The sequence below is a fragment of the Rana temporaria genome, chromosome 11 (assembly GCF_905171775.1).
Source record: "Rana temporaria chromosome 11, aRanTem1.1, whole genome shotgun sequence".
Taxonomy (NCBI): Eukaryota; Metazoa; Chordata; class Amphibia; order Anura; family Ranidae; genus Rana; species Rana temporaria.
In genome coordinates, this window is record NC_053499.1 from 12331797 (window position 1) to 12344032 (window position 12236).

The 12236-nt window shown below is 40.3% G+C and overlaps 1 protein-coding gene across 1 annotated transcript in view; it reads right to left on the reverse strand.

The window, feature by feature from the left end:
- The window catches only part of ALX4 (ALX homeobox 4), a 119902-nt gene that overhangs the window by 27064 nt on the left and 80602 nt on the right, over positions 1-12236 (reverse strand). Inside the window, exon 2 of the mRNA XM_040328054.1 lies at positions 2316-2605. Within this exon, the coding sequence (XP_040183988.1) occupies positions 2316-2605 (290 nt within the window). The remainder of the gene's footprint in view (positions 1-2315; positions 2606-12236) is intronic.

The following is a 12236-nucleotide window of genomic DNA, read 5'->3' on the forward strand; positions in this document are numbered from 1 at the left end:
ATGCAAATACAAAGAACACTGAATAAAATATACTAAACAAGCCTAAATACACCCCCCCTGCAAAACAAAATTTTTTAAATAAATAAATAAAAAAATGGTGTAAATTTCAATTTTTTTTATAAATGTAGTGGAGTTAATGACAAAGGCGAAATGGAGGTGGTGTTTTGTGGTTTTAAGTGGTGTGATGATTTACAAATACTCCTTTCAACACAGACCAGTTCTTGTGCCAAAAAAAGGCTCCTCATTAGCTTCATTGTTTTACTTTTTTTTTATTAAAAACTTAGGGCCAGATCCACGTAGCGGATCTTATTTTTATGCAGGCGTAGCGTATCCTAGTAACGCTACGCCGCCGCAACTTTGAGAGGCAAATGCTGTATTTACAAAGCATTTGCCTCTAAACTTACGGCAGCGTAGCGTAATTCTCCCGGCGTAAGGGCGCGCAATTCAAATCTATGTGATGTGTTTTATGTTAATACGTTGTGACCCGACGTAAATGAATTTTTTTTTGAGCGGCCCGAATGCGCCGTCCGTGGGGGTATCCCAGTGCGCATGCTCGGAATTAAACTGGAACAAGCCAATGCTTACGACGGTGACGTCATTCTATGCAAATCCCTATTCGCGAACGACTTACGCAAACGACGTAACATTTTCAAAATTCGATGAGGGATGAGGGAACGACGGCAATACTTAACATAGGATACGCCTCATATAGCAGGGGTAACTATACGCCGGAAAAAGCCGAATGCAAACGACGTAAAAAAATGCTCCGGCCGGACGTACGTTCGTGGATCGCCGTATCTACCTAATTTGCATACTCAACGCGGAATTAGACGGAAACGCCACCTAGCGGCCAGCGGAAAAATGCACCTACGATCCGACGGCGTACTAAGGCGTATGCCTGTCGGATCGAGCCCAGATTCCGTCATATCTTGTTTTGTGGATACAAAACAGAGATACGACGCGGCAACTTTGAAATTACGCGGCGTATCCATAGATACGCCGGCGTAATTCGTTTGAGGATCTGGCCCTTACTTTTTTGACTCTTTAAAAAAGTACTTAATGATAAAATCCAAACACAAAAAAGAAAAAAAAAACACAATTACAAAGAACATTGAATAAAATATAATAAATGACCCTAAATACACCCCCCACCCATAAAAAACCCTCTAAATTAAAAAGTAAAAAAATAAAATAAATATTCAAGCAAATTTGAAACAAATTGGCCCAGATTCAAGAAGCACTTGCGCCCGCGCAACCATAGGTTGCGCGGCGCAAGGGCTTACTTGCTCCGGTGTAACGAGTGCTCCTGATTCAGGAACCTCGTTACACCGAATGCAGCCTAGGATATGACAGACATAAGCCTCCTTATGCCTTCACATCCCAGGCTGCATTCTTGCGTTGGCCGCTAGGGGGCGCGGCCTTTGTGATCGGCGTGTAGTATGCAAATTGCATACTACCACCGATTCACAAAAGTTGCGCGGGCCCTTCTCACGCAAGGTACGGAGTTTCCGTACGGCGCCTTTAGCATAAGGCTGCTCCTGCTAATAGCAGGCGCAGCCAATGCTAAAGTATAGCTGCGCCTCCCGCTCGCGACGTTCAAATTTCACGTTGTTTACGTAAGTGAACCGTGAATGGCGCTGGACGCCATTCACGTTCACTTACAAGCAAATGACGTCCTTGCGACGTCATTTGCCGCAATGCACGTCGGGAAAGTTTCCCGACGGAGCATGCGCTGTTTGCTCGGCGCGGGAGCGCGCCTAATTTAAATGATTCCCGCCCCCAGCGGGATCATTTACATTAGGCAGCCTTGCGCCCGGCTGCTTAGCATATTGCCCGCGCAATTTACGGAGCAACTGCTCCATGAATCGCGGGCAAAGCGCAATATTTGCGTGGGCGCAGAGAAAAAAATTTGCTCTTTGCCCACGCAAATATTGCGCGATTCTACTTGAATCTGGGCCACTGTTTTTAAGTTAATTAAACGTTAACTTTTTGCCCAAATTTTTGTGGTCATTTTTTTTTTTAGTCCTTATTACATATTTCCTTCACATCTTTACAGCTCCAACATGCTCACTCGCGCACAAGAAAAGGGGAAATGTATCCATGTGATCAGCTTTGGAAGCCATAAAAAGGGAAATTTATTTACAGAATTGAGTTCCTAAAATTTGACAGCAACATGGTTATTTTATGTAGCTTAGCAGAGCCCTTTCTAAGTAAATATTACCAGGATCCTTCCCCATTTTAGAAGCGGCGGCGGCGCGGCCTTTGTGGTGCACGCCTGGGTTTTGCTCATATCTTCCGCCAATAAATCACGTTACCTGCACTCTGGCCTCTGTGAGGTCAGTCCTCATCGCCAGCTGTTCCCGGGCGTAGACATCTGGGTAGTGTGTCTTCTGGAAGACTTTCTCCAGCTCCTCCAGCTGGTAGCTGGTAAACGTAGTTCTGTTCCGCCTTTTCTTCCCCTTGTTGCTCTCGGACTCGTTCTTATCCATGGGAAGATCGCTGCTCCCCCTGTCCTGGGAGCCCTTGGCGGGGGCCTCTTTGCTGGTCAGGTAGCCGCTATCCATTCCTGGTCCGTCGCTGTTTGGCGTCAGGGAACTTTCTTTGGCTATGGGAAGAAAAATATTTCCGAAATTACAATACAGTTATGTAAGAAGTGGTTTTATGTCAGAAACAGCGTTGTATGCAATTCAATTTATAATTTTAATAATAATAATATACTTACATCATAGGTGGTCAACCTACGGCCCTCCAGCTGTTACAGAACTACACGTCCTATGAGGCATTGCAAGCTTCCGACAGTTACAAGCATGCAGGGTCGGGACAAGGGGTGGGCAAGAGGGACGCTGTGGTATCATGTGAGGTTCAGGGGCACCACAAGGAGATTGGGGGGGAATTTGGGGAGCAACACGAAGTAAGAACTGCTCTAGGAGGGGAAATTTCGGGAGGTGTGCTATGAGTGGTGATTTGGGGGGTGGGATTTGTGTTGGAGGAGGGATGGGGGAAGAGGACTTGTGCTATGAGGGGGGATTGGGGGTGTGTGTGTGCTAGAAAAGGTAATATAGTGTGGGTGGGGGGGTGATTTGTGCTAGGAGGGAAATTGTTTTTGGGAGGGGGATTTGTGCTAGTTTTTCTGGGGGGGGGGGGTATTGTGCTGGGAGCATATGTGGAATGAGAGTTTCTAAAGCTGGGGAGGATGGGGGATTTCATCAGGGGGGTGGATTTGTACTGGGAGGAGGCGAAAATTATGCTTAGGGGGTAAGCATGCAGATAACTGTTCGTTTTTTTTGGGGGGGGGGGGGTTCTGCTGGCACATGATGCTCATATAACTTGGTGGGGTGCAACTTGGCATGTTGACCTTGTCCTGGCACTGCAAGCATGACTCCTGAAGGCAAAGGCATGATGGGAGTTGTAGTTCCGCAACAGCTGGAGGGCCGCAGGTTGAGCACCCGTGACTTACATTATATATACATTTACATCCATTAATATTTTTGAGTTTATTGTGTGTGATTAGGGATGAAACGATGGTTCTGTCTGAACCTAGGTAGTAATTCTACTTCACTTCTTCTATTATTGACAGCTTCCCACTATCACTGATTCCTCAGGAAGCACCCGCAGCAATCCTAGCAACCACAGACGTTACCAGGGATCCTTGCCACTTAAGCAAAGGGGTGGAGAGAGCAGTTCATTGCAGCCCATATATGACCACATCCAAACACTGGCTGTTTGGAGCGTTTGTCCGAATGCTGAATGATTGTAGAGCAGGGGTAGGCAACCTCGGCCCTCTAGCTGTGGTAAAACTACAAATCCCTTAATGCCTCTGCCTCTAGGAGTCATGCCTGTGATTTTTAGGGTCTTGCATTATCTCTTGGGACTTGTAGTTTCAAAACAGCTGGAGAGCCGAAGTTGCCTACCCCTGGTGTAGAGCATTTGATGCAAACAGATGTGACAGCTTCAATGGTTGCTAAGGAAGCAGCTGCTGCTTGCAGATTCTGCATCTTTGCCAAGCACTGATGAAGCCCAGCCCATTTGCTTATGTGGTTGGGGATTCCTGTCCATGTAGGTGAGGCCGGGTACTGTCAGTACTTGGTAAGGATGCAGCAGCTGCAAGCAAGTATCTTCTCTGTGTGTGACCACACAGCCATATTTGGACAAAATTGTCAATGGTTGTTAGGCAAGCAGCAGCTGCTGGCTGTTGCCGCTAGACATGTGTACTGCTGAAATTTTTTTAGTTTTCGTTTCATTTTTTTTTTGTTTTTTTGTTATTTGGGTCATTTTTTTATTTTATCACAATTCGTAAATTAGAAAAAAATTGTAAATTCGAAATTGAAAAATCCGAAAACCCCAAAAATTTGAAAATCTTTAATAATAACTAACTAATAATAACCTAACTATTACTAACTATTGAATTATAGGTATTGGAATTTCCTTTAAAATGTGGCTGTTAGTGAACGTAACGAATACAAATTTATCCAAAGTTACAGATTATTAGAAATAATGAATGTCGCATCTAAACAAATGGAATGGAACAAATTAATAATAATAATAAATAACAATAATAATAATAAAAACGTTTTATTATTATTACTTATTATTAATGGGTTCCGTTCCATTTGTTTAGATGAGGCATTTTTTTGGGATAATTCGTAATTTCCAAATTTACGAATTTACACAATTTTTTAGAATTTCCGATTTTTTTTTAATTTACACATTTTTTTGAAAGATTCGTCCCTATACTACCCTAGCCTGTCCATATACTACCTAGTCTCTCTATATACTATCTAGTCTCTCTATATACTACCCTACCCTAGCCTGCCCCTATACTACCCTAACCTGTCTATATACTACCCTAGCCTGCCCCTATACTACCCTAGCCTGTCCATATACTACTTAGTCTCTCTATATACTACCCTACCCTAGCCTGCTCCTATACTACCCTAGCCTGTCCATATACTACCTAGTCTCTCTATATACTACCCTAGCCTTTCCATATACTACCTAGTCTCTCTATATACTACCCTACCCTAGCCTGCTCCTATACTACCCTAGCCTGTCTATATACTACCCTAGCCTGCCCCTATACTACCCTAGCCTGTCCATATACTACCTAGTCTCTCTATATACTACCCTACCCTAGCCTGCCCCTATACTACCCTAGCCTGTCCATATACTACCTAGTCTCTCTATATACTACCCTACCCTAGCCTGCTCCTATACTACCCTAGCCTGTCTATATACTACCCTAGCCTGTCCATATACTACCTAGTCTCTCTATATACTACCCTATTACCCTAGCCTGTCTATATACTACCCTAGCCTAGCCTGCCCCTATACTACCCTAGCCTGTCTATATACTACCCTACCCTAGCCTGCCCCTATACTACCCTAGCCTGTCTATATACTACCCTAGCCTGCCCCTATACTACCCTAGCCTGTCCATATACTACCTAGTCTCTCTATATACTACCCTACCCTAGCCTGCTCCTATACTACCCTAGCCTGTCCATATACTACCTAGTCTCCCTATATACTACCCTACCCTAGCCTGCTCCTATACTACCCTAGCCTGTCTATATACTGCCATAGCCCGCCCCATACTGCCTAGCCCACCCCTTGGCTTTGAACCTAATGGTATGTCAAATAATTTAGCATATATACAAGGTTCTGTTTCATGTAAATCTGACTTCCTGATAAATAACATTTTTGTTTTAATTATGATATAAAATAATCGATATGGAGGCCTTTTGGTGGGCGTGATTTTTTTTGGGGGGGGAGGGGGGGCAGCATTTCATTCTTGCACGCGGGCAGCACAATGTGTTGGGCCAGCCCTGCTGCCTGGAGTTGATTTTTGACAATTTATGATAAATTGCATCTCAGTAAGATGTAAGGTGGGTTTCCCTCAGCCTGCCGGTGTCACAGTAGTGAGACCCCCTTAGTATTAAAACCATCGCTAACCACCGCCTCAAAATAATAGCGTTGTCTACAATTTTTTTAATAATATCGATTTGCAGAGTTTTTGTTGAGCCGTCTCTTATTACTCTTTGCGAGGTTAAATCCGCGGTTAAATGAGATATTTTTCTATCCGCCCGGAGTTCTTCTTTAATAAATCCCAAGTGTTTCATCACACAAATCCCTGGCTTTGGGCTATGTGTGTTTCCATCACCGGCATGTCAAGCAATCCTTAGCTTCAGACTTGTCAGTAAGCCCCCTTCCCCACTTCCCCCTCTTTGCTGTATGTGCAGGGGGCCAAAGTTCAACCAAATCAAACGCTCCCTGGGCTCTGGGATTTGGAAAGGAGATTTCACAACTCAACTTTGCCTGACCCCCTTGGAGTCATTTTATCTCGCTGAGCCCCGCAGCGCCACATTAGATTGTCAGCTCATGTGGTGGCTCTGATTCATGGCCACCATTCGGATCACAATAAAGGGGAAATGGATGAGCTCTTAGATCCAGCAAAGATTTGGCTAATCCTGAAAGTGCCGAGGGGACCTGCTTAGAGAACTATCTCTCCGAGTTTATGATGGTGGGCCGAGACGCGAGGTCTGCGGCGGACGCAATGGAACAAAATGGAGGAAAAAAATGTTAGGCTTACAGGATGGTGCTTTTTTGGTTTCTGGTATCTTTGCGGGCGGCAGTGGCTTTCAACTTGGCAAAATGGAACATACCTAAAAATAAGTTTAGTCCAAAAAAAAGACTAACCCTATAGAAACCCTGTCACCAGACCATTACATCCACCAAAAACCTTCCTTTTATTATATTATCATTATATTATTATTTAACGCATTTCTTTTTTTTTCATTTAATACAATTAAATGTATTCATTTTTATTTTTTAAATATTAAATAATATTATTATTTTGTATTATTTGTATTTTATTTTGTATTATTGTTTTTTTTAATAATTTTTTTGTATACTATTATTATTATTTTGTATTATTTTAATACTATTATTATTATTATTAATATTTGTACTATGTTATTTTTTCTTTTTCTTCTACTTCTTCTTCTTATTATTATTATTATTTTATTTTTATATTATTATTATTAAATGCATTCATGTTTACACTTATATGTGCTTTTTAATGCTATTGTTATTATTATTATTATTATTATTATTATTATTATTATGTTAATTATTATTTGTATTGTATTATAATCTTTTTATTACGTTTAAACTATAATATATTAATATTATTATTTTGTATTATTATTACTATTATTTAGATACTTATATAGCGCCGTTAATTTAAGCAGCGCTTTACATATACATTGTGCATTCACATCTGTCCCTACCCTCAAGGAGCTTACAATCTAGGGTCCCTAACTCGTATTATTTGTATGTTATTTTTACTTTTTCTTCTTCTTATTATAATTATTTTGTATTATTTTATTTTTATATTATTATTATTAAATGCATTCATGTTTATACTTATAGGTGCATTTTAATGCTTTTGTTATCAATAATATTAATAACAATAATAATAATAATATAATAATAATAATTTGTATTGTATTTTTTTTTTATTTTTTTTATACTATAATATATCAATATTATTATTATTATTTTGTATTATTTTATTTTTATATTATTATTATTAAATGCATTCATGTTTATACTTATATGTGCATCTCAATGCTATTGTTAATAATAATAATAATAATAATAATAATAATAATAACAATAGCATTAAGATGCACATATAAGTATAAACATGAATGCATTTAATAATAATAATAATAATAATAGTAATAATAATATAAAAATAAAATAATAAAAAATAATAATAATAATAATAATAATAATAATAATAATAGTAATAATAATAATAATAATAATAATAATAATAATAATAATAACAATTTGTATTGTATTTTGTATTATTTTTTATTATTTTTACACTATAATATATTATTATTATTTTGTATTATTTGTATTTTATTTTGTGTTTTTTTATGATTTTTTTATACTATTATTTTGTATTTTGTTAATACTATTAATATTTATATTATGTTATTTCTTATTCTTATTCTCCTTCTTCTTATTTTGTATTTTTTTAAATATTTTTTTTATATTTTTTATTATTATTATTATTATTATTATTAGTAGTATTATTAATAAATGGATTAATATTTACATGTATATGTGCATTTTATTGCTATTGTTATTATTTTTATCTTATTAATATTATTATTACTGTTATTATAATTTAGCATTTTTGAATACTAATAACTAACATCCACTGCTGTGCTACCCCCCTCTCTCTGTCGTGTTCACTTTAATACCTGTTGGCTGCCGGCAATTGACAGGTAGATCGCAATCGACGGCTTGCCCCCCCGTATAAATGTATGGCCAGTCTTAGATTTTTAATCACCATAAAAAGAGGGTATTCTGGGGAGGTGGGGCGTGCATTTTGGCATCCTCGCCGTGGGTTCCAGAGGACCTTGTCCTGGCTCCTCATCTCAATAAAAGTGATCGGATCCATTTATGGACGTTCTGTTTAAAATAGTCATTTATTACAATAAAAAAATAAAAATGATAGGTTCCATATATGGCCGGTCATCTTAAAATAGTAGTCCTTATTTGTATAAATAAAAGTTACATTCCCAAATATCTATGGAGAAGTTCTCATAACTACATGGAACTTTGAAGATATTGGAAACATCTGCCTTGGCAGGACCGGGCCTTTTTTTTAAAGGGAATTCATCCTTCCCCCAAAAACAAGCTGTGCCTGTCAACATGTAAAAAATAAAAAAAATAAAAATAAAAAAAAGTATTTAAATTTACAAGGTAATAGTACTGTACTTTGGGCCATTCTGATTTATTATAAGCTGGGGTCACCTGGGGTCACCATATATAGCCATATTCAGGTACAGTTACGACGGCGTATCAGTAGATACGCCGTCGTAACTCCGAATCCACGCCGTCGTATATTTAAGCGTATGCTCAAACAGAGATACGCTTCACTGTTGCTAAGATACGACCGGCGTAAGTCTCCTAAGCCGTCGTATCTTAGCTGTCTATTTACGCTGGCCGCTAGGGGCGTGTACGCTGATTTACGCCTAGAATATGTAAATCAGCAAGATACGCCCATTCACGAACGTACGTACGCCCGTCGCAGTAAAGATACGCCGTTTACGTAAGGCGTTTTCAGGCGTAAAGATAAACCACCAAAAAGATGGCGCAGCCAATGTTAAGTATGGACGTCGGACAGCCGTCAAATTTTTCACGTTTTACGTCGTTTGCGTAACTCGTCCGTGAATGGGGATGGGCGTAAGTTACGTTCACGTCGAAAGCATTGACTTTTTGCGACGTGATTTGGAGCATGCGCACTGGGATACGTCCACGGACGGTGAATGCGCCGCTCGTTCGAAGCGTCATTTACGCGAGGTCACGAATAATTTCCATAAAACACGCCCTCCTCTTCCACATTTGAATTAGGCGGGCTTACGCCGGCCAATTTACACTACGCCGCCGCAACTTACAGAGCAAGTGCTTTGTGAATACTGCACTCGCCTCTCTAACTTGCGGCGGCGTAATGTAAATAACATACGTTACGCCCACACAAAGTTAAGCCGCCGTACGTGAATCTACCTAATAGTCTTCAATCGAAGAGTGAATTAAAAGCGAATCTAAACTTTCTCAATCAGCAGGAACTATTTCTCATCCTTATGCTGCTAGCGTTAGTAAATAGACAGGAAGGTGTATTATATTTACTTCTTTTATACTTTTTTATACATTTTTTAAATTTCTTCAGTTGCTTACTGGTTTCTGGCCTAGGGCAAAATAATGTCATACATCCCAGGTCCCAGAAGTCCTGATTAACGTTTTTTTCTTCTTTCATTTGGAGGAGGGACTTTCTCAGTTAAGCACACCCTCCTGCCTGCCTGCGCTAAGGGTAGATGGGTTCCAGGAAGTAAAAGCTACATTAACCGCTTGCCGACCGCTGCACGACTATATACGTTGGCAGAATGGCTAGGCTGTGCATATGGACGTACCCGTGCGTCCCCTTTAAAAGGCGGCATTGCAGGCGTGCAAGCGAGCTCTGTGATCGTGCCCACGGGACCCGCAGACTCGATGTACGCCAGTGTTCTACGGGATCGTGTGTCACGGAGCCAGAGGCGGCTCTAGACTTTGTGAGGCCTTAGGCAAAACTTGACATGGGGCCCCACTCACGCCCATGATGGGAAAAATTATTCAAGGACAAGAGCCTCATCCCCACAACCCTGGCTGTGGGGGTCTGTGGGCAGGGGGGCTTATTGAAATCTGGAAGCTCCTTTTAACATAAGGCGGCCCCCAGATCCTGCTCTTTAATAACTAAGGGGCAGGGCCCACCTGTGATGTCACCTGGTGAACCCGCCCCTTGTGACGATATTGACTGAGGGCATGCTGTGTCATTGACGTCACAAGGGGTGGTGTCACCGATATTCACTGGCTGTTAGAGACGCTGGCGGCCCCGCTCCTGAGTCAGGGCTCATCACGCTGCCTGAGCACAGCAGCGTTAAGGGCCCCTGTCCCTCAAAACTGGGGTAATGCCTTGGGCAAGTAGTGTCTCGTATCAGTGGGAGGAACAGGGCCAAAAAAAGGCAAGCAAAGGGCCACATTCGGCCCCAGCTTGGAGGCCACTGCCTTAATGCATAGAAAGTATGAAGGCAAAACAATTATTATTATTATGTTAATTATTATTTGTATTTTATTTTGTATTATTATTATTTTTATTATTATTTTTATACTATTATATATTAATATTATTATTTTTTTGTATTATTTGTATTTTATTTTGTATTATTGTGTTTTTATGATTTTTTATACTTTTATTATTATTATTTTTTTTTTTTTTAATACTATTATTATTATTATTATTATTATTATTATTAATATTTGTATTTAGCTATTTTGTCTACTTTTTCTTTTTCTTCTTTTGTATTTATTTGTATTTGTATTTTTTTATATTATTATTAATATTAATAAATGCATTATTTTTTACATTTTAATGCTATTGTTATTATTATTATTATTATTATTTTAATTATTAATTGTATTGTATTTTGTATTATCATTTTTTTAATTATATTTATACTATCTATCCGTATTGATCAAATTGCATGCTTTCCCGACACGCACAGAAAAGGGGCGGCTTTTGGAAGATGGGCAGAGGTGGCATTAATTGGTAATGGCACTCCCATGCATCTGCAAATGCGGGTGTGGGCTGCCCTTCAGGTAACGCGCGGGCGCATGGGTGCGTGTGTGTGCCATCATACCCGGAGGTGAGAACCAAGCCTGAGTTTGATGAAGCATTGAATATTATTAACAATGGTTGTTTTTTTCCCTTTGGAAAGTATTGTTTCCACCACCACTTTCTTGTTACCTAAAAAGGAGTATGTAGGAAATAGCGGAACACATATGTGAAAACGCAAGAAGAAAGAGAGAGTGACCAGTGAAGAAGAATGATAATAAGGGGCGGGGAAGGGAGGGCACGGGAAAAGGGGGGAGGCTAAAAGGTAGCCCTTACTCCCGGGGGTTGACCAACCATCTTACACGGTCCATAAGTATATAAGGCTCCAAGGTTAGGTTGGTAGTAGGCTATCCATTGTACCAAATTTGGGGAAATTTCTTGTGGCTATCAAACAAGAGAGAGTGACAAGTGAAGAAGAAAAAGAATAAGGGGTGCGGGAGGGGGAAAAGGGGGGAGGCTAAAGGGCAACCTTTGCTTCCAGGGGTTGACCAACCATCCCACCACACGTTTCTCATGGCTATCAAACAAGAGAGAGTGGCAAGTGCTGGGGAATGAGTACAAAGGAAGGGAGGGTGTGGGGAAAGGGGAGGAGGCTAAAGGGTAACCCTTGCTCCAAGGAGTTGACCAACCACCCCACACGGTCTATATGTGTAAGCTTCCATGGTTAGGTTGGTAGTAGGCTATCCATGGGACCAAATTTTGGGAAATTTCTTATGGCTATCAAACAAGGGAGAGTGACAAGTGAAGAAGAATGAGAATAAGGGGTGGCGGAGGGAGGACAAGGGAAAAGGGGAGTGGCTAAAGGGTAACCTTTGCTCCCAGGGGCTGACCAACCATCTCCCAACGGCCTATATGTGTAAGGCTCCAAGGTTAGTGTGGTAGTAGGCAATCCATGTGACCAAATTTTCAGAACTTTCTCATGGCTATCAAACAAGAGAGAGTGACAGGTGCGGGGGAAATAGAATAAGGGGAGGAAAGAGAGGGTGTGGGGAAAGGGGAGAAGGCT